We start from the raw sequence: 18,902 nt of genomic DNA, 5'->3' as shown, positions 1-18,902 counted from the left end.
GTCTGTACAATACCGGTGCCGTAACTACAGTATGTAGGTAATGTGAGGTGTGGAGGAGGACCACCACCCACCGCCTACTCCGCCGCCAGCGTGCGATAACATCCATACTCTACAACGGTACTAGGTACGGTATCTCACTGCAACATCCTTTGCGGGCTGTCATTCATGGCTGTCATTCATGTCGACTGGTCGCTCGGTCGGTCTTCTGCCTGGAGCGATGAGCCAATCGGCGTGGCTTTGGGCCTGCCAAGCGGCTCATGCTGATCTTCACTAGCGATCGAATCGAGTACTTCTGGCCATGGGATTGATGATGGGCGAACATGCAGTGGGAAAAAGTCAAAAAGTGGATCCCTTGGAACGTTTACTCCTGCATGTGGTAGTGCAAATATCCTCATACACACCGATCCCTTTGCCCGCACACTGCATCTCGTCATCAAATGGTGGCGCCGAGGAGATGGGACGACAACAGCCAATGTCCAAACAATCTCACAGGGCATTTATGACCTCCATCGCGGCCTGGGCACATGATCGTGGTTTCGTGATGCTTTTCCCAATTCAATGCTAATGTGCGATCCAAGGGCCTACGTCGTGGCCAAATCGTTCAATGTCTGGTTTGATGGCGGGGCTAGCAACGGCAGGCGACCTGTCAGAAAGGCCGAATCCATGATACGCCCAGGTGTGGAAAGGTGGTCCCGAACTTTGTCACATTGCGGACAAAAGACTATCGTTCGGCTTCTCGGGAAGAAGATTCATGCCAACGCCACGACTGCGAGATCTGCCATTGCCAACAGGATTTATTCGATCATGATGATATCCTATGTAATAAATTGATTGCTGCGCCTGCCCTGAGCTTGAGCTTGAACTGCCGATTAAGCGCTCTCCAAGCTTGAGCCGTGCCTCGCTACATGCTGGACTTCATCGGCGATAGAGATCATGTCTCCACTTCGATATCCGCATAGGCCACATAGACATAGTCACGGCAAACCTACCGAACCATCTGTGGCCTGCTTCATTTGCATGGGGAGGGTTGAGCGTCAAGGGGCAAAAGGTATACATATGAACCTTCACACGTGCGAGGGGCTCCTGTTCCTAGGGCTGAAGTTCGGCTCGGCACTTTTTATGAGAGCCATGGGACGAGGCAGATGACGGTCCAGACGAAACGACGGTGATGGCTGGAGGTTTTCATGCCATCATCGCGCAGCATTCTTCAGACGGGACCTGGTCCGGACCGGTTCCTGTCGTCCGTAGAATAGGAGATGAGCAAGAAAGTTGAGCCATGCTCTTGTGACTATTTGTCGAGGCAAGACCGTTACATGCAAAAGTTGTCCACATGGAACCCCTGCTGCACCAGAGAGACGAAGCTCCACGAATCGAAATAGCAGCATGTCTGTGATGACAGGCAGGTGTTTATGATATGTAGTATGCGGGTGTGGTGTTAATAATTCAGTATGGAGAAGTAGAGATGGTCGCTATAGTACTTCTCCTCCAGCTTCCATCATTTCCGCTCATCATTGGTGCCAAATTCGGCCAGGCGTACAATCATCGAGATCTGGGGACATCGAAAAGCTTGTGAAAAGGATGAATCCTACCACATCTACGTTCCAAACAATGCCAAGTTAGGTCGACCACGCAAGTGGCTGGAAGGCATTCGGAGATGAGCGCCCATAGATAACGCGTGGGTGGTAGGAAGCTGTCAACTCCGGAACGAACCCGGCGCGCCGCACGTATGCTCAATGTAGATGTATATCGGATTAAGGGAACACTCTCCAGGAACACAGCTGACAGCCGGATGACAGACGGCTTATTTACCAGGCTCCACATTTCACTGCGATCTCAGGAGATCAGCGGCATTGGTCGTTATCGTTGATTTGACATGACGTTCCGAAACACGGGCATATGGTACTGTGGGAGGAATTCGGAATACTCGACACCTCCGGTGTGACTATTTTTGGGCAATGGCAGGCCGCTTTGAAGGAAAGTGTCCTCACACTGTGTCTTCAACGGCTATTTCCATATCTTTCAACACCAGTATATCGAGCCTGAGGCCTCCAGAATGGTTTCCTGGGGATGACCACAACTATCCTCCATTCGCTCGATTCATCACAAGACCTAGTAATCAAATGGATATGCCATCGATTCAGCCAAGATTCAATGCCTACCTAAGTCTCTAGGTAGTCTTCGCGTCGACCGCGTTACTGTTGGAGACATTGTGTCAGGTTACACTTCACGCAATCCACGAGGTGTAGATCTTCTGACTTGCAAGCATCCTCTGTCATGGTACAACCATCAACGGTATCCCGCGGTCGTTTGGGTACTTCATTACGAGAGCTATCTTCTCTCCCATCTCCGACCTCGTCATTTGTGTCTAGATGGGTGGCTCACCAAATTATATGTCGTTGTTCAACGATCGTCCATTCCACCCTTTATTGCGAAGTAGACTTCCGAAGGCGCATCTACGGCACCTGCTAACATCACAATGTTATCATGCATACTCTCAGCCGAAGGCACTTGAACGATGAGTTGACACCATGCGGACTTTGCGGGTCACTCCAGTTATGTGATGCAGAGCATCCCTTCTGCCAACGTCGTCGTCATTTAATATTGCTGATCTTCATAGGACATTCACATTCAGGAGATGCACAGGAGTCAAACCTGACGAGTAAGAATAATAATTATAGGCAAAGCAGATAGGACGGCTGGCAGATCAGCAGTTCATGCAGGGATAGAGCATTTCATGACAACAACACAGCACCGTCGCTGCCAAACCCACCGTGTTCAAGTGGCTTTCCTCGCACGTTATATCAGGGAATATTTTCATCGTTTGCCGTTGAGCGGAGTGTACTATCAGCGTTCATTTCGCCTGACATCATCATACCTAGGCTTTCGACTGCTCGACTACGCGGCCGGCGGTCGTCCAAAGCTTGCGGTCCAAAATACCGCGCGGTCGTTCATGAGACTCGTCTTGACACAGGGCGCCTCGACGTTGATTTCTCATGCGGAGCTTGCTCCTGCATGCCCTGGCGTTTTATGATTCCAACGCCAAGTGGACCGCAGTGCTTTCAGGCGCAGCCGCTGCAGTCCATGAGCAGCTCTCATGCTTCGAGGTTGATACTTCGACCAAATCGACCATACAACGCAGTCTTCAGAGTTGTCATCTCCTCGCGTAGTTCGCCCAGCTTTTCTTCTGTAGCTGTGACCTCACTTTCGATCTGAGTAACCGACGCTGCGAGGAGCTCTTGTACTTCCTCCAGGGGAAGGTTGAAGAATGAATCCCCAATTTTGTACCTATATCATTATTGTCAGTAGTGTTCCCCTGTGTTTGATTCAATAAAAGCTCACATACGGGACTTTCACATCTTCATCGGCAAGCTCAAGTTCGCTTGAGATTTCTTCGAGGTCTTCCTTGTCCTTCTGCATGAGGAGAATTTGGGATTAGACTTCCATACAGCAATCGAGACTGCCATTTCACAGCTTAGTTCGGGGGTCTCAATGTGGTCCACCTACTTGCTTCAACTTCAGGTCCTCTTCGAGGCCTTTCTCACGTGAGTGCAAACGGCTGAATCGATTGATTTTCTCTTGATCTTCCCGTCGAACTTCTTTCTCCTCGCCTATGGCAGCTTCCTCGTCGCGAGAAAGCTACATTGCTGTCAGGGACATGATAACAAACTCACATCTCAATAATTTGTAACTTACCATACGACGGGACAACATCTTGAGTATATTGTGGTTGTCAAGATAATGTCTCACGTTCGACGATGATATTCCAATTGCGCCCGACGTTTCTCCGAACCCTAGCAACCCCAGGGTCAAGATGTGCTTCAAGGGTGGCCAGACGACGTCTTCTATGTGTGAAGACAACGTTGGATTTAGCATTCACTGAGTGAATGTTACTGAAATTAGCTGATGGCGGGACATCGAGGGAGCAGCGTGAGACGTTTGCATATCGTTGCATCATGATGGGCGAATTGTCGACATCGCACATGTTCATTGCAATCAAGCCCTTGATGACAATGAATAGCTTTCCTACACTCTAGTATTTCCATACATTTCTCACATCCATGTCTCCATCCAGCGGAGATGCGCCACGCCTAACGCGTTAGATAGAGCCGATGCTTACATGTAAATCTTAAAGGATCATGAACAGGAGAATAAAGCTGGTCGGAAACATTTACAGACATCCACGTGCTGAGTTGACCGCAAGCACCAAGGGATCATGATCAAGACGTTGCACAGCGACAGCCAAACCACCATGTTTCAGTCGCTCCATTGACTGCAATTATCAATATCGTTGTTCGTAAGAAATCGACTAGGCTTATCTTGTGTCTGAATACCCGGCGTAAGAAGAGATCTTATCCTGCGAGACGGCTACCAACGCTCGAATGGCGCCTCAGCACATATACTTGGCTTCAGTGCTGACCTCTCTGTAACACACATCGCGATTATGATCGATGCGAACACTTTCGAGGGCTACTGTATGACAATGAAATTCCTCTTCCAGTCACCAAGCACTGACGGATGGCCATCTTCCACGCGGCTTGAGTCAAAGTGAGTCTCTCAGATTGTCCCATACTCATCTCGATCTCGCGCGGACATTGCTGGAGTATACTGCTCGCAGCCATGTCACCTACACGCTCGAGTGTCACAAATCTCAAGATCTGGCATGTGCTCACGCTCGCTGCCGTCGAAACGCCGACACATCGTCGATCGGCAGCGCGATAGCGATGTGAAAACCACAAAGTGGGATGAAGGCAACCGTCCCTGTCTTCGAGCTTCTCGCTTGGCAACCTTGTAAGCTTTCAACCCATCTAGTGACTTGTCACAGTCTTTCCGACGCGAGCTCGACCGTCACGACCATCTTCATATCCGCCTTCAACTTCAATCAAGGTCAGATCTTCTTCTGAGTGTGGTCATCACAGTCACGTCTACCTACGCCACTGAGGCGGTGAAAAAGGACCGTCATGATCTGCCAACTCTGCTTCGGTCGCGGAGACCACACTACGTTCTGTCCCCGCCTCCAAGAGCAATATACAATGGTGGCACTCTCAGTATTTGCCTTAGGAGCCAGCATCGCCGGTCAAATCCATGCAAACCCATTTGCGACAACTCCATTCTCTGCTCCGACCGTATTGCCATTCGCTCCTGCAATTACCTATACCACACCACCACATACTCGGCAGCACATCGCTGCTTCGACGTTTCCTGCCGGGAGTTTTCGTAGCCCACGCTCGAAAAGCAAAGGCCGAAGAGCCAGAGGAGCAAGAGCCAAAGCCAGAAAGGTCGAAGCCCAGAATGCCCCAAAGCAGAAGCAGTTCCCTGAAACTCTGCAAGGGGTGACGAAAGAGATTGGTACAGCTACATCAGCCTCAAACACAGTGAACTATAGCCCTGTTTCCGGTGTGCTACCAACTACGACGAGCATGGCTCTACGCGATACGTCCTCGAAAGTCGGAAATGAACCTTCGATGGTTGAAGCAGAGTGTCATATCAGTCATGCTCCAGGTTCAGATACGGATTGTCATATGAATAAGGTCCTCTGAGCCAGAAGTCTTCTTCCTGAGCTCAGAGACTTGCTGCGGTTTTGTTGGCTGAAATTGACGCGGATGATGTACGACGAATGCGTCAATCTCGCGCATACTTGTCGCGTGAACATCGTGGCAATCGTCACAAGTACTTAGCGGAAAGAAACGATGAGGCATCCAAGTATGCTTCCGTTGAGCTTCATATGCTTGGAGATCTTCACCAAAGGGCTTTCCCGATCTGTGACACCACGATCTCGCCCCTTGTCTCTCGTGATGAATGTTTCATTCTCATTCTATAAATGTCATCATTGATCTATCGGGAAATCATCTAGTGAAAATGTCATGGTCCTCATTCGTAACTTCATGGTCCTTTCAATCTCATCCAATTCCAGGTCGACGCTTTGTTCTCTGTACTGTTTCTCTTTGTACTTGGTCCACATTACCCATGCAATATAGACTATGAGGGTCACGGGAATGGTGACCACGAAATAGACGTAGAGGTACGGTGATGCCAGCGGCTCATCGTCTGAAGGTGTCCAATTGAACATGCCATTCATGCTGAAGATGGACTAAATACACCGAGTCAGTATGGAACTTGGTGTATACGGCAAATGTGTTGGATGGGAGGGACTCACAGCGACAGCCGTTGCTGGGAGGAAGGTTAGCGTGACGAGCGCGAGGGTCTTCATCGCTGAGCTATCCTGTCGCGTCTCCTCTGCCACGCGCGCAGTCGCTTTGGCAAGTCTCAAGTTGAGCATGTTGTCGGTGCGTGCCTGTTCCGCAATCTTCTGCGAGCTCTTGGCGATTTCGATGTTGAGCCTGTTATCCTCACGAATGATGTAATTCGACATCTAGCAGCAAAGTCAGCATGAGAAAACATTTCCGGGACTGACGGGAGATCGTACCGCTTTGGACTGATTGTCGATTCTTCTCGGCATCATTTCCAGATCTTTTCGGACCTGATCCGAGTACCGCAATTGCTGCTCGACTTTGTCTTTCATGTCGTCGATGAAATCGGTAGCACCTTCCCAGAGTGACTGCCATAACGCTTGATAGGAGTCCAGGTATTTCAGAAGATTGGTACCGAGCTCAATCTCAAATTGTGATCGCCTTTGAAGTCGGCCGTGTTCCAGGTTGAGTCTGTTCAGCAATTTGAAGTCATGATTATCCTCCAGTTTGATGCGACCCTCGCTGATTCTCTTCTCTGTCGAGATGATCGTTCGTGAGAGTTCCTGCGTATGCGCCAGAGTTTGGGATATGTGCTTCTTCAGGATGTTGAAAGGCAGGATCGAAAAGTCCCGGGGGGCCCTGAGCTGTCGGTTGTCATAGCTTTGAGAAGCGAGAAGGGAGTTCACACTGTATGTGTCGTCTGCAATAAAGAGACCGGCACAATAGTATTTTTCTCGATTGACCAGTGAAAGTGAACAAAAGGCCTTTTGATCACGTGGTGTTTGGAGAATGAATGTCAGAAATGTGCCCGACTTGAGTGCAGCGGAACCGCCTTCGTCCCGATTCCATAGGTGCAGGTACTCGTCTGAAATCCATTTCTGCTGCGTGATGCTCTTCACAACCTCCGGGTCGAATGGGAGTTTGCCCGAGTCGAGTTCTGCTCGTTTGATGTTCGCCCCAATGGCGCTGCCGACCCTAAAAACGGGTTTAGCCTTGTGTTGTGCCGCTCGTATGCAAATGCATGTGCGTACAGTAATTTTAGCTTGGTAGTGCTGTCATCGTAACTGCGATCAATCTGTTTGGAGTGTCAGCAATGGAGGGTGCTAGGGGTGATATAGTGCTCACCTTGTGGTTGACCAAGAATTCTTCGTCAGCCAGAGGCCTCAATGGTCTGGTCTTGACATTATCCGGGAATTTCCAATCGTTGTGCTGGCCCGTTAGCCATGCATGCAACGTAATGTCGGGTCTCGTAAGGAATCTACCTCGATAGTCGAATCGGTAATCTCATATTTGCGCAACTCCTCCATCGGCGCATCCAGAGCGAGGCGCAGCGGCCTCCGGGTCTTTCACGACGGCCGCAATTCTACCAAAGATCCCTCTCCCGACGCAGGTGACCACACAGCCGCTGTCACTGTCTCGGGCTGTCACTACTACAGCAATTCTGACCTGAACGGACCGACCGGCGGCGGGAATTTGCACTAGACTTGGCGACCAGTCCGTTCCGAAACGCGCGCCTGCATACGATTGCCCAATTCGAGATCGTTGGGAGGCGTTAGGTATGATTGATTGTTGTGTTATTAAGAGGGCAAACATTCACCGATTACTTTGCACGGGAAACCATATCATACTTGTTCGTGGCTCATCATGCCTGTTATGCTGGCGGCCTGCAAACCCAAGCGTGCATTTCCCCCTCCTGCACCTGCATGCAACAGTTCCCATCACCGCACAAGCTAGTCATCACACGACTGCAAGTCTCGCGCCCGTAGAGCCTGGAGGTAGATAGCCCCGGAGATAATACAGAAAGCAGGGTGACGGGAGAGTCCTGTGGCCTACGGGCTTCCATATCGTGTTTGAACCGTTTTCCGGTTAGAGATCCCGCCTCTTCGCGTCTACGAGAAACATGGGGTAAAATTGTTGTTGCTCCACCAAGAATCAAGATTCCTCGTCAGTACAAGTACATTGCTCAGGTAGGTCATTATTCTCAGAATGACATTTCTCATCGGCCTGGCGGCCTCAATGTTCAAGCCGCCTGCAGACGAAATCTCGGCTGCATGGGCAGTGGATCACGTTGGCTGATGCTTCGTGGCCAGTATTTGTCTGCTACAGCACCAACAGCCAGGATAGAGCCCTGGAGTGTGGCGGAGCACTGAGACTCCACCTCATTGGACCTCGTCAGGAGGATCGCAAACCTTTCGGTGTCCTACCCGATCTGCATTCCAAGTCATTCCAAGTAGCACTTGCACAAACAACGAAGCTGATCATCACTTCATGTGCGACTCGATTGCGTGTCAAGAATTCCACAGGACGATCAGATGACCTCACAGGCCAATCACGCCCTGCTCGTGGCCGGCGCCGTTTCTTACGATTATCTCATATATCCGACATCGGTTCGGAAAGGATCGTCTAAGCCACTCGTAAATGATGCGGAGCAGGACTCGCAGCTGACAGTGTGTGCTGGAGGCGCATATCTGGTGGCTGAGTTGCTCACCGCTGCCAGTCCGCAATGGGACTACGAAGTCTTTCCACCCAAGATCGAGCCATCCGCATCTGATAGCCACCATGTCCCTTCCTCTGTTATAGATCTGCACAGTCCGGTACCTTCATCTGCAGCCTTTCAATCGCTCCGCGTTGCCAGAAGGCGAAATATCGATCAACCGCAGGTCTGGCACGCTCCGGGCATACCCAGTCTTGGCTCACGAGGAAGTACCGCCATCATCTGCGGCTCGGGTGATGCACTTGCGAACGTGCAACCAGCTCTAGATTTCTTGCAGAAGGTCAAACCGCAATATATTATACATCATATGACCCGACCACTCGCCAAGGGACCACTTTGGGATATCATTCGCAACGGGCCTCCCAATCACGACGGTGTTCCACAGCTGGATAACCTCGCTGTCATTGTTGACGCGGACGATTTACGCGCCGAGGGAATCTCCTTAAGCCGGGCGCTTTCTTGGGAGAAGGTAGCTGAAGACTTTGTCCGTAATCTGGGATCGAATGGCCGCCTGGACACATTAGTGACTTGTCCAAACTTGATTGTACGCTTCGGAAACGAGGGCGTGATTCATCATCGCGGACGCGACGCAACCAACCCTAAGCTGTACTTCGAGCCCAGAGGTGTAGAAATGGACGACGGTGCCACAGCCGCTGGCGGTTGTATGGTATGTACATGCTTGCCTTCACAAGGGGCATATCACACGAGCAAATGCTGACGAGGTCTCTAGGTCGGACTTGCTTCTGCCTTTACTGCTGGGTTTGCTATGGGCTTTCCAGCTTCCTCACCCCCGAACATCGACAAGAGTATTCGACTAGGCTTATCTGCCGCCCGCGAAATGGAGAAGACTGGGTTTGTTTCAAAGCCTGACGACTCCGCCCCAAGATATCCTATCGATGAGACAGTATCCGCTCATAAGGTTGGGAACGTCATCTCTGTCGCGACCATCCCTTCGGCGCAGATCAGTTCCCGTGATGGCGAAAGTTGGAATATTTTCAATGTGCTTACCGGAGATCCAGCCGAGACAGCCCGGCGAATCGTCACAGAGGGCCCAGATAATCCCTTGGCAAAATGCCCTGTTCAGCAATTCGGGGACTTGCTTAGCGTCGAGCGAAATGAACAGGAAAGTCTTCGCGGCGTAATTGACGCGGTACAAGCAAGGATGCAACTTGACATCAAAACGCCAACTTCCATCGGCGTCATGGGCCCACCTGGGGCGGGCAAGAAGTTTGTTGCTTCTAATATTGCAAAGCATCTCGCAAAGCATCTTCCCGACTCTTCCAACGTGAAGATATTACGCTTCAATTCTCAACTCGTGCGCCTGGAGGACATTACAGCTCTATGTCATGAGGTCCGTGACCACACTGTTCAAGGTTTCACTACCGTGGTCATTTTCGAGAATTCCGAGGCCCTCATGGATTCCAACGATCGGAAGTCGAAAGAGCTCCTCGTCATGATGCAGGATGGTCAATACATCGACCAAGGACACACTCATGCGATTGGACGCCCTTTACTTCTTTTCCTGGTCAACACAGATAGTCCCACACTGGATAATCTGCAAACGCCTGTCGTAAGAGAGATTAAAGAACGTCGATCCGATGATGTCAACCTTCTCGAAAATCTTCACTGCGCCATACAAATTGCCGGGCCCAACCAGACCAACCTCCAGGACAAATGGTTTCCCGTGCGCAGAGCTATGATGCTACGAAATATGCTTGTTAGCGACTTCCCCCACTTGAAAAACCACGATGGTTCTATCAAGGTCGACGACGCGGTCCTCCATGCGTTGCTCCATGTACCGACTTACAAGCATGGCCTGAGGTCGCTGAGCAAGATGTTGAGTACAAGTCGATTGACGGACCGCAAACGCACCAAGTTCGACATATCTGCACTCCCACCAGAGGAGCAGATCCAAAACCACGTTGACGGTCGAATTTTCATGAGCTACTTGCGCTCGCCCAAGCTACCTGCGTCACTCCGAGAAAAGCTCGCTCAAGAGCTTTTCGCCACGTACAAGAAGAAAAGAGTTGCCATGGCACAGACTGAAGAAAAGCGCAGGGAGCTAGAGACTGATCCCTCCATGTACGACTGGCCCGAGCTTGCTGCGCACTTGAAGGAATCTACCCGAGCCCAAGCAGATGACATCCCTCGCAAGCTACGAGCTGTGAATTGCTTCATGGTGGACACAGATCGAGACGAAGTCTTCACCCGCGTTCATGAATTCACATCATCAGAGCTGGATATGCTCTCTGAAATGGAACACGAGCGTTTCAACGCGGAGCGTTTACAGCGTCAATGGAAGATGGGCGCGCGTGACTCGGACCAGAAGCGTACGCCTTTCTTAGTGCCATGGGAGGAGTTGTCGGCAGAATGGCGGGATGTCGACAGGGTCATGGTGGAGTGCGTGCCGCGAGCACTGGCTCGGAATGATTGGAAGATCTATAGGAACTCCTGAAAAATGAGACTCTAATCTTATCGACAATGTATCGATGTGCGCGACAGAAGCACGATAGATATGCTATTAGATGATGATCAGACAATGGAAAACAACGACTTTTGAGGCTCTGAATTCGTGAGATCGCTTTGCGCAGGCGCTCTGAATTGAAGGAGCGGCACTCAAAACGAGACGCTGGTTGATGAAGGATGGATGAGAGATGTCGAGAATGTCTCTATTCCGAGATTGCACGTGCGATGGCATGGTGGAGAAAGGCAGGCGGTAGGGTACAGATCACAACATGATGGACCCCTTTTTGTAATGTTCCGACCCGCTAGCGGGCGATCAGCTCAGAGCGCGTTCGGTGGAACTCAAAGATCAAGTTATGTAAAGTTAATCAAGCGGCTCACCGCAATCGAGCTCCAATGGCTCCAACACCAAGATGAATCGCTGTCGGACGCCATGTTGGAATTCATGGACTACGTCCAGAGCGCGTTCTACTCGACCTCGCGATGGAACGTCGACAACAGCTACGCCTCTCTGACTACGACCGCACATAACCTGCTGGACTTTCGCATACCACTAGGTGCGCGCCTTCATATCTCGTCGCTTTCGGCACCCAACTTCGCGACCAGCTATACGCTTGGTAGCCGTGGAGTGGTTGATGGCTCCCTTAGCTTCCTCTACTCCAGTCTGGGACTGCATGTTCCTGTTCAGAGCAGTCATGTTCCGTTGAGTAACCTGGTTAGAGGCTACAGACATCTGAAAGAGCTAGTCGGGTCGGACAAACCGAAAGCGAAAGGGAGATGGTTCCGCGATGTGTTCACAGGTCCTGCGGATACACTTCTGTATGGACGTCTGTACTTACCAGCTAGCACGCTGGAAGCATCGTTTCTGCGCCGCCTCTCTCCGACTCAACTATTGCGAGTGAACTGTGTTTCAGATAGCAGCCTGCCGGGGGGTGGATCAGTGCTGGCAATACTCCAAAATGACAATGGCAAATACAGCACAGAATACCTCTATTCAACCGATTCATCGCTCCTCGGCGTTCGAGGTCTCTACAACTTCGGCCTCGATCCGAGAAATCCTGATCATCAGTCGTCAAATCGCCCTCCGGCACATCCATGGGACCACCAAAATGGTCGCCTCAGTGCAGGAGCTGAGGCATACTTGAGCCCGATCAATAAAAGCTTCGGAATCAGCACTGGCTTCAGATTTACCACCCTCCCAGTGCACAGCGGCTTCCCCTACACGATGACTTTGACCGTCAACCCGCTGATGGGTAACCTGAGCTCTACATACGCAGTCAAGGCGGGTCCGAACCTGGCGTTTTGTTCCAGATTCGACTTCAACGTCTACAGCTACGAGAGCGAGGTGGTTCTAGGCTTGGAACTCTGGTCGCGGAAACAGCCCAATGCCAGCGTTGAGTGGGCCACGCGTATGATCAGGGATGAATGGAGGAAACCGGAGGACAATGTCAATGGAGTTCTCAAGGCGCGCGTGGATAATAATGGCCGCGTGGGATTATCATGGGAGACCAAGGCAAAGGAATTATTGTTGAGTTTGGGTGCTGGGATTGATCTGAAGAAACCCGAGCATCTGATTGGAAATGTCGGAGTGGAGGTTAGCTATTCCAGTTGAAGGCTGCATTGATGATGATATGTATATGTACAGCATGTTAAGCACTGTATCAATAACAAAACTTTCGATTGTTTTGTCCAGCGTTGTTGTGGAGGTGACACACGCTGTGAGTCGTTTCTCACGTGTCACAGTGGCGGCGATTGATGCCCGTCGATCTTTATCAGAAATACCGACATTTATTTGCTGTCCTTGTGGGCATTTCTTCGTGCGATATACACTATTCTTAGGGCGATCCATCTCCAAATGCGTTGCTGTGTCCAGCGAAGCGAGCTTTGATTATGCGGCATCTGCAGCTCTCCCGATACAGAAGCAAGGCTTTACTGGGCGATGTTCAAACATGTGAAATGTGTACTGTGGCCGTTGATTGCCAGACCAGCAAAGTATGCAATGATTTGTGCCGATGACAATCTGAAGAGACACCGTAATGGATAGAGTACAGTAATAGTAATACACAATTATGGATGAAGCGTGCTGTAGGCGGCAAAGGGCGACGCGTTCTTGAGCGTTCGACAGCTTTCCACGCCTCTCTCTCTCTCCGCAATTCATATCGCAGCCAGCCGCCCGCTCGTCTTCCCGCCGAGACAAGTCTCTCCACGCAGGTACATACTTTATCGCGTGCCTGCAGCCGCATCAGACAATCACGATTTTATATAAATGTTTGGTAATACAGATCGAATCACATCGACTGGTAGAGAATGATCGGCGAGGCCAATCGTACCCAGAATTCGAATATGTGTGCATATGTCCTAGGTAAACAGTGGAAAGACGTGCTGGTCATCGCCATCCTCAGAGAGAGCTCGAAGTGAAAGCCAGTCCGATTTGGTCACGTCACTATCAAGAGGTCCGTGCTAGGGGTTCAACCGCTGAGAGTCTGGAGTGAGAGCATCACACTGACTCTCACACTGTTCTGTAGAGCATCCGCCTGTGCAAGCTTGTCGTATACAGTACACCTTTACGACACCTACACGATTTGCCTCGTTGCTCATCTCACCTTTCTTCACTTGCCACTCGTGTGACTCTGCATCTCATTGCACTCTTCTTGCAGCACTGTCACTTTCCCTTCCACAACCACATCAACACCCAGCAGTTGCATCGTCGACTTGCTGAGACCTCACTTGCTGCACACGACATCTCACATCCGCTGCAATCATGTCAGCAGAACCGGATCACGCCCAGAGCAAGGGCAAGGCCAAGCTCGACAATGACCCGAGCGGTGCTGAAAAGCGCACCGACGACGAGACCGCCACCGCCATCCTCAAGAAGAAGAAGAAGCCCAACAGCTTGATTGTCACCGACGCCACAACCGATGACAACTCGATTTTGGCCCTCTCCAACAACACCATGGAGCTTCTGCAGCTCTTCCGTGGCGACACCGTCCTCGTCAAGGGCAAGAAGAGAAAGGACACCGTGCTCATCGTTCTGGCTGATGACGATCTCGATGATGGCTCAGTAAGAATGAACCGAGTTGTCCGACACAATCTGCGGGTCAAGCTTGGAGATGTTGTCACAGTCAACCCATGCCCCGATATCAAATACGCGAAGCGAATTGCCGTTCTTCCCATGGCCGACACCGTCGAGGGTCTCACAGGCTCGCTGTTCGACGTCTTTCTCGCTCCATACTTCCGTGAGGCTTACCGCCCACTTCGCCAAGGCGATCTCTTCACTTGCCGCGCCGCCATGCGAACAGTCGAGTTCAAGGTCGTCGAGGTGGACCCACCAGAGTACGGTATCGTAGCTCAAGATACCGTCATTCACTGCGAAGGTGACCCAATCCAGCGTGAAGACGAGGAGGGCAACCTCAATGAGGTCGGGTACGACGACATTGGTGGCTGCCGCAAGCAGATGGCACAGGTTCGTGAGCTTGTCGAACTTCCGTTAAGACATCCTCAGCTTTTCAAGTCTATCGGTATCAAGCCGCCGCGTGGTATCCTCATGTACGGTCCTCCGGGTACTGGTAAGACGCTCATGGCGCGTGCTGTTGCCAACGAGACTGGCGCTTTCTTTTTCCTCATCAACGGTCCCGAAATCATGTCAAAAATGGCTGGTGAATCAGAAAGCAACCTTCGCAAGGCCTTCGAGGAGGCAGAGAAGAACAGCCCGGCCATCATCTTCATCGACGAAATCGACTCGATCGCGCCTAAGCGTGACAAGACCAACGGAGAGGTTGAGCGACGTGTCGTATCACAATTGCTCACACTCATGGACGGTATGAAGGCGCGCTCAAACATTGTGGTGATGGCTGCCACCAACCGACCTAACTCTATCGACCCGGCTCTCCGTCGATTCGGTCGATTCGATCGTGAGGTTGACATTGGTATTCCCGACCCAACCGGACGTCTCGAGATCTTGCAAATTCACACCAAGAACATGAAGCTTGGTGACGATGTTGATCTCGAGTCGATCGCAGCTGAGACTCACGGTTACGTCGGTTCCGATATCGCCTCTCTCTGCTCAGAAGCTGCCATGCAGCAGATTCGTGAAAAGATGGACTTGATCGACTTGGACGAGGACACCATCGATGCGGAGGTTTTGGACAGCCTGGGAGTCACACAAGAAAACTTCCGCTTCGCGCTCGGCGTCAGCAACCCCAGCGCGCTCCGCGAAGTCGCTGTGGTCGAGGTTCCCAACGTTCGGTGGGAGGATATTGGTGGTCTCGAAGAGGTCAAGCGCGAACTCATCGAGAGTGTACAATACCCGGTCGACCACCCGGAAAAGTTCCTGAAGTTTGGTATGAGCCCGTCTCGCGGTGTCCTCTTCTACGGGCCACCTGGTACCGGTAAGACTCTTCTTGCCAAGGCCGTCGCAAATGAGTGTTCCGCAAATTTCATCTCCGTCAAGGGACCCGAACTGCTTTCCATGTGGTTCGGTGAGTCTGAGAGCAACATTCGTGACATTTTCGACAAGGCTCGTGCTGCTGCACCTTGCGTTGTCTTCCTGGACGAGCTGGACTCGATCGCCAAATCTCGAGGTGGTTCGCAAGGTGACGCTGGAGGTGCCTCCGATCGGGTTGTCAACCAACTTTTGACAGAAATGGACGGCATGACCAGCAAGAAGAACGTCTTCGTCATTGGTGCTACCAACCGACCGGAGCAACTCGACAATGCGTTGTGCCGACCTGGCCGTCTCGACACCCTCGTCTATGTGCCTCTTCCTGACCAGGCTGGCCGTGAGAGCATCTTGAAGGCTCAGCTCCGCAAGACACCTGTCGCTTCGGACGTCGATCTTGCATACATTGCTTCAAAGACAAATGGCATGTCAGGAGCGGATTTGGGCTTTATTACGCAACGCGCTGTGAAACTCGCGATCAAAGAGAGCATCGGGTTGGCCATTGAGAAGGAAAAAGCCCGCGAGGCCGCTCAGGGTGACGACACTAAAATGGACGAGGACCTTGACGAGGAGGATCCCGTACCCGAGCTCACTCGTAGGCACTTCGAGGAGGCCATGAGCATGGCTCGTCGCTCCGTCACCGACACCGAGATTCGTCGCTACGAGGCATTTGCCCAGAGCATGAAGAACAGCGCTGGTGGAAGCGCTTTCTTCCGCTTCCCTGAGGCTGGTGCTGACAGCAGTGCCGCGGCTGAGCAACAGACTGGTACGTTCAACTCAGAATATTTTGACTGACATGATACTGACTTCACCACAGGCGCCGGCGAAGAGGATCTCTACGATTAGACGCAAGGTTAGGGACTACAATAAGGGACTATCTTGGCCAATTCTGTGCCAAATTACCTAGGTACTTGTAACATGAGCGAGGAACGAATGAGAAGTAATTGTGCTTCATGAAATCATCACGATTCCATCAGTAACGTAGCTATAGAGTGTCTCATCAAGTATTTTCCTCTCTTGAAGACTGACAACATGTTATGCAATTTCACCTAGTGTGTGTTCATCTCACTGTGTCAAAATACCACCTCGATGGTGCCATTACACACGCTGCCTGAGAATCCTGGTATGTGTAATGATCACAACTTTCCACCTTGTGGCTTCCATGCCTTCTTCACATATTCCTCCACATCGGCCAAAAGTTCACTTGGTTTCTCCAGAGCCTGGTGAAAACATGTATCAGCTTTCGTCCGTGGGGGTATGTCACTACCCTGTATGTACACAACTTACCGCGAAATGACCACCACTCTGGTGCACGCTTTGATGGACGAGGTTGCAGTTGGTTCCCACCCAGCTGCACGGCATGGGCATCAGCTCTTTGGGGAAGAAGGAGTAGCCCGAAGGTTTCTCGATGAAAGGTTGCTCGCGGCCGCCCTGTGAGCACATCATGTCAGCATATGGAGTATCCGCCGCGGTGGAAGAATGGAACGAGACTTACCGCTCCGCTGATCTTGGCGATCTTGGGCGAATCGCTGTCGCCGGAGTTCTGAAATCCAGGTCAGCTACGTTCGGCGGTCTTTGGCAGCCAATTCTCGCGGGCCAGACTTACTCCACGGTAGGGGTAGATGCATCGCGGGAATGTCTCGGTGAGCCAGTACAGGCTCACGCTCGAGAGAATCGTGTCGAGCGATGGATCCTCGTCACTCCAGTCGAGGAATTTCTCGCCGATCCTGAAGATATGTCAGCTTTGTTTATGTGCCGATTCGGTTTTCACTGCAGCTCATACCAGCTCAGCAGTGCCAATGGGCTTGCGCCCAGAGCGAATCCAATCGTCGAGGTGCGAGTGCCATGTTCGAGGGCATACGCCATGCCGACCTCGCGGAACCACTGCGAACGAGGGAGAGCCTCCTGCTCGGTTTTGCTCATGGCCAGCTCGTGCATGTTGTCCGGAGGTCGCATGGGGCTGAAGTTGAGATGCATGCCCTTGCATGACGTCGCGGTCGCCGCTAAATGTCTGGAAACGAAGGAGCCGAGATCACCTCCCTGGGCGAGGTAACCGGACTCGAATCCGAGGCCGACAAGGAGGCGGTCGAGAGCATTCGATGCCTCCTGGACGTCGTAATCACGGTCGAGCGGCGGGTTGCCGGAGAATGCGTAGCCCGGTAGGCTGGGTACGATAATGTGGTATGGGAGGTCTTGCGGGGTGTATTTCTTCTTGAGGATGTCGAGGATCGGGAGGAATTCGAGGATTGATCCCGGCCATCCGTGGAAGAAGGCGAGTGGGATGGCATCGGCCTTCTGCGAGAACAGAGCGATGAAGTGAATGTCCAACTCGTGCCCGCTCTGGTCCTTGACGCTAGCCGTGAAGTTGGGAAAGGAGTTGATGTGTGACTCGGTATGTCTCCAGTCGAATCCGTTCAACCAGTAATCTTTGGCCGTGATGAGCCACTCTCGCTCGATACCATAACGGCGTCCATTGCTGGAGTTTTCGAAGTTGGCAGCAGCAATAGGAGATAGCTTGAGCAATTGCTTGAGATCTTGAATCCTTTGCTCTTCAATGTTGACGTTAAAGGGCTTCACGTTGAGTGTTGCTCCCTTTGGAAGTTGTGCAAAGTCGGCCATTTTGAGATGCAGTCTAATAGTCCGCGAAATAATGAAGTTGACGAGATGGTTCCGTCACAGTACAGCTTGGAAAGGACGTCGAAACTATGGTTATGTATCACTGAATGTGCCATCGGTAGGCTACAGCTCCACGGAGCTCTTTTACCCGATTGATAATCATCACGTCGATGGCCAAGTGAAGCAACGTCATACAGCAGTACCGCCTGTCAGCTCCAGCTGCCTGAAGTTATGCAACTTGACGTATCGATACTGATTGCCACTTGTGATTGGCAGAGCGTTGCACAATTCCGTCCACAATTCATAACTCATATTTCACAAACCATAATAACTACACGGGAAGCATGCCATCATACTGTCCACGAAAGATGAAACAGGACCTTGAGATATCGAGGATAGTGCAGTCAGTGATCAACAAGGTGTGCACGATAGGTACAGGTCTCGGTCAACTCGGCCAATGACTAATCTCGCACTTGTTTACATCGTGTAGGTGCTTCGAAACCAACCTTTCTACCTTTCCAAAGCGAGCCTCATCTGAAGAGAACCCAGGTCGAACTGCGGACACCGGGCCGAGAAAGTAGAGTACTTAGAATGACAGGTCGGTTTAATTAAGCTGTCAGACTGCCCCCGTCCGGTTTGATACCTGTGCCCCGCCCCGCCTTCAACCAGATGATGTGCCAATGGAGGAAGTGCGCCACTATAG

General features: G+C 51.5%; 8 protein-coding genes across 8 annotated transcripts; 4 read left to right on the top strand and 4 right to left on the bottom strand.

Annotated features, from left to right (window-relative positions):
- Nucleotides 1-3,061: 3,061 nt before the first annotated feature.
- Nucleotides 3,062-3,770, bottom strand: K489DRAFT_6129 (prefoldin subunit 4). Its single transcript, XM_033608758.1, has 4 exons — nucleotides 3,694-3,770; nucleotides 3,505-3,636; nucleotides 3,344-3,408; nucleotides 3,062-3,285 (listed from the first exon to the last, which is right to left on the bottom strand). Exons 1-4 carry the CDS (start codon nucleotides 3,709-3,711, stop codon nucleotides 3,093-3,095), a joined length of 408 nt encoding a protein of 135 aa, XP_033464114.1. The 5' UTR covers nucleotides 3,712-3,770; the 3' UTR covers nucleotides 3,062-3,092.
- A 394-nt stretch (nucleotides 3,771-4,164) lies between these two features.
- K489DRAFT_375164 (uncharacterized protein) lies at nucleotides 4,165-4,969 on the bottom strand. Its single transcript, XM_033603628.1, has 2 exons — nucleotides 4,917-4,969; nucleotides 4,165-4,788 (listed from the first exon to the last, which is right to left on the bottom strand). The coding sequence occupies exons 1-2, from the start codon at nucleotides 4,958-4,960 to the stop codon at nucleotides 4,440-4,442; spliced, it is 393 nt and encodes a 130-aa protein (XP_033464113.1). The 5' UTR covers nucleotides 4,961-4,969; the 3' UTR covers nucleotides 4,165-4,439.
- K489DRAFT_5953 (uncharacterized protein) lies at nucleotides 4,789-5,812 on the top strand. The gene has a single exon (XM_033608748.1). The coding sequence runs from the start codon at nucleotides 4,959-4,961 to the stop codon at nucleotides 5,535-5,537; it is 579 nt and encodes a 192-aa protein (XP_033464112.1). The 5' UTR covers nucleotides 4,789-4,958; the 3' UTR covers nucleotides 5,538-5,812.
- A 39-nt stretch (nucleotides 5,813-5,851) lies between these two features.
- K489DRAFT_329463 (uncharacterized protein) lies at nucleotides 5,852-7,760 on the bottom strand (the record flags this gene model as incomplete). Its single annotated transcript, XM_033602108.1, has 6 exons — nucleotides 7,451-7,760; nucleotides 7,314-7,397; nucleotides 7,220-7,263; nucleotides 6,425-7,163; nucleotides 6,155-6,370; nucleotides 5,852-6,088 (listed from the first exon to the last, which is right to left on the bottom strand). Coding segments are annotated over exons 1-6 (1,365 nt in total), but the record flags the coding sequence as incomplete, so codon positions are not given.
- A 740-nt stretch (nucleotides 7,761-8,500) lies between these two features.
- K489DRAFT_311666 (uncharacterized protein) lies at nucleotides 8,501-11,137 on the top strand (the record flags this gene model as incomplete). Its single annotated transcript, XM_033600799.1, has 2 exons — nucleotides 8,501-9,349; nucleotides 9,413-11,137. The coding sequence occupies 2 exons, from the start codon at nucleotides 8,501-8,503 to the stop codon at nucleotides 11,135-11,137; spliced, it is 2,574 nt and encodes an 857-aa protein (XP_033464110.1).
- Nucleotides 11,138-11,578: 441 nt separating this feature from the next.
- Nucleotides 11,579-12,757, top strand: K489DRAFT_310019 (uncharacterized protein; the record flags this gene model as incomplete). Its single annotated transcript, XM_033600672.1, has 1 exon — nucleotides 11,579-12,757. The coding sequence occupies one exon, from the start codon at nucleotides 11,579-11,581 to the stop codon at nucleotides 12,755-12,757; it is 1,179 nt and encodes a 392-aa protein (XP_033464109.1).
- Nucleotides 12,758-13,668: 911 nt separating this feature from the next.
- Nucleotides 13,669-16,759, top strand: K489DRAFT_375160 (cell division control protein). Its single transcript, XM_033603627.1, has 2 exons — nucleotides 13,669-16,349; nucleotides 16,401-16,759. Exons 1-2 carry the CDS (start codon nucleotides 13,907-13,909, stop codon nucleotides 16,427-16,429), a joined length of 2,472 nt encoding a protein of 823 aa, XP_033464108.1. The 5' UTR covers nucleotides 13,669-13,906; the 3' UTR covers nucleotides 16,430-16,759.
- K489DRAFT_375159 (alpha/beta-hydrolase) lies at nucleotides 16,675-18,360 on the bottom strand. The gene is made up of 5 exons (XM_033603626.1): nucleotides 17,367-18,360; nucleotides 17,190-17,310; nucleotides 17,079-17,126; nucleotides 16,871-17,014; nucleotides 16,675-16,803 (listed from the first exon to the last, which is right to left on the bottom strand). Exons 1-5 carry the CDS (start codon nucleotides 18,200-18,202, stop codon nucleotides 16,720-16,722), a joined length of 1,233 nt encoding a protein of 410 aa, XP_033464107.1. The 5' UTR covers nucleotides 18,203-18,360; the 3' UTR covers nucleotides 16,675-16,719.
- Nucleotides 18,361-18,902: the final 542 nt, after the last annotated feature.

Source organism: Dissoconium aciculare (assembly GCF_010015565.1).
Source record: "Dissoconium aciculare CBS 342.82 unplaced genomic scaffold K489scaffold_1, whole genome shotgun sequence".
Taxonomy (NCBI): domain Eukaryota; kingdom Fungi; phylum Ascomycota; class Dothideomycetes; order Mycosphaerellales; family Dissoconiaceae; genus Dissoconium; species Dissoconium aciculare.
This window is presented reverse-complemented; position numbering and strand designations above follow the sequence as displayed.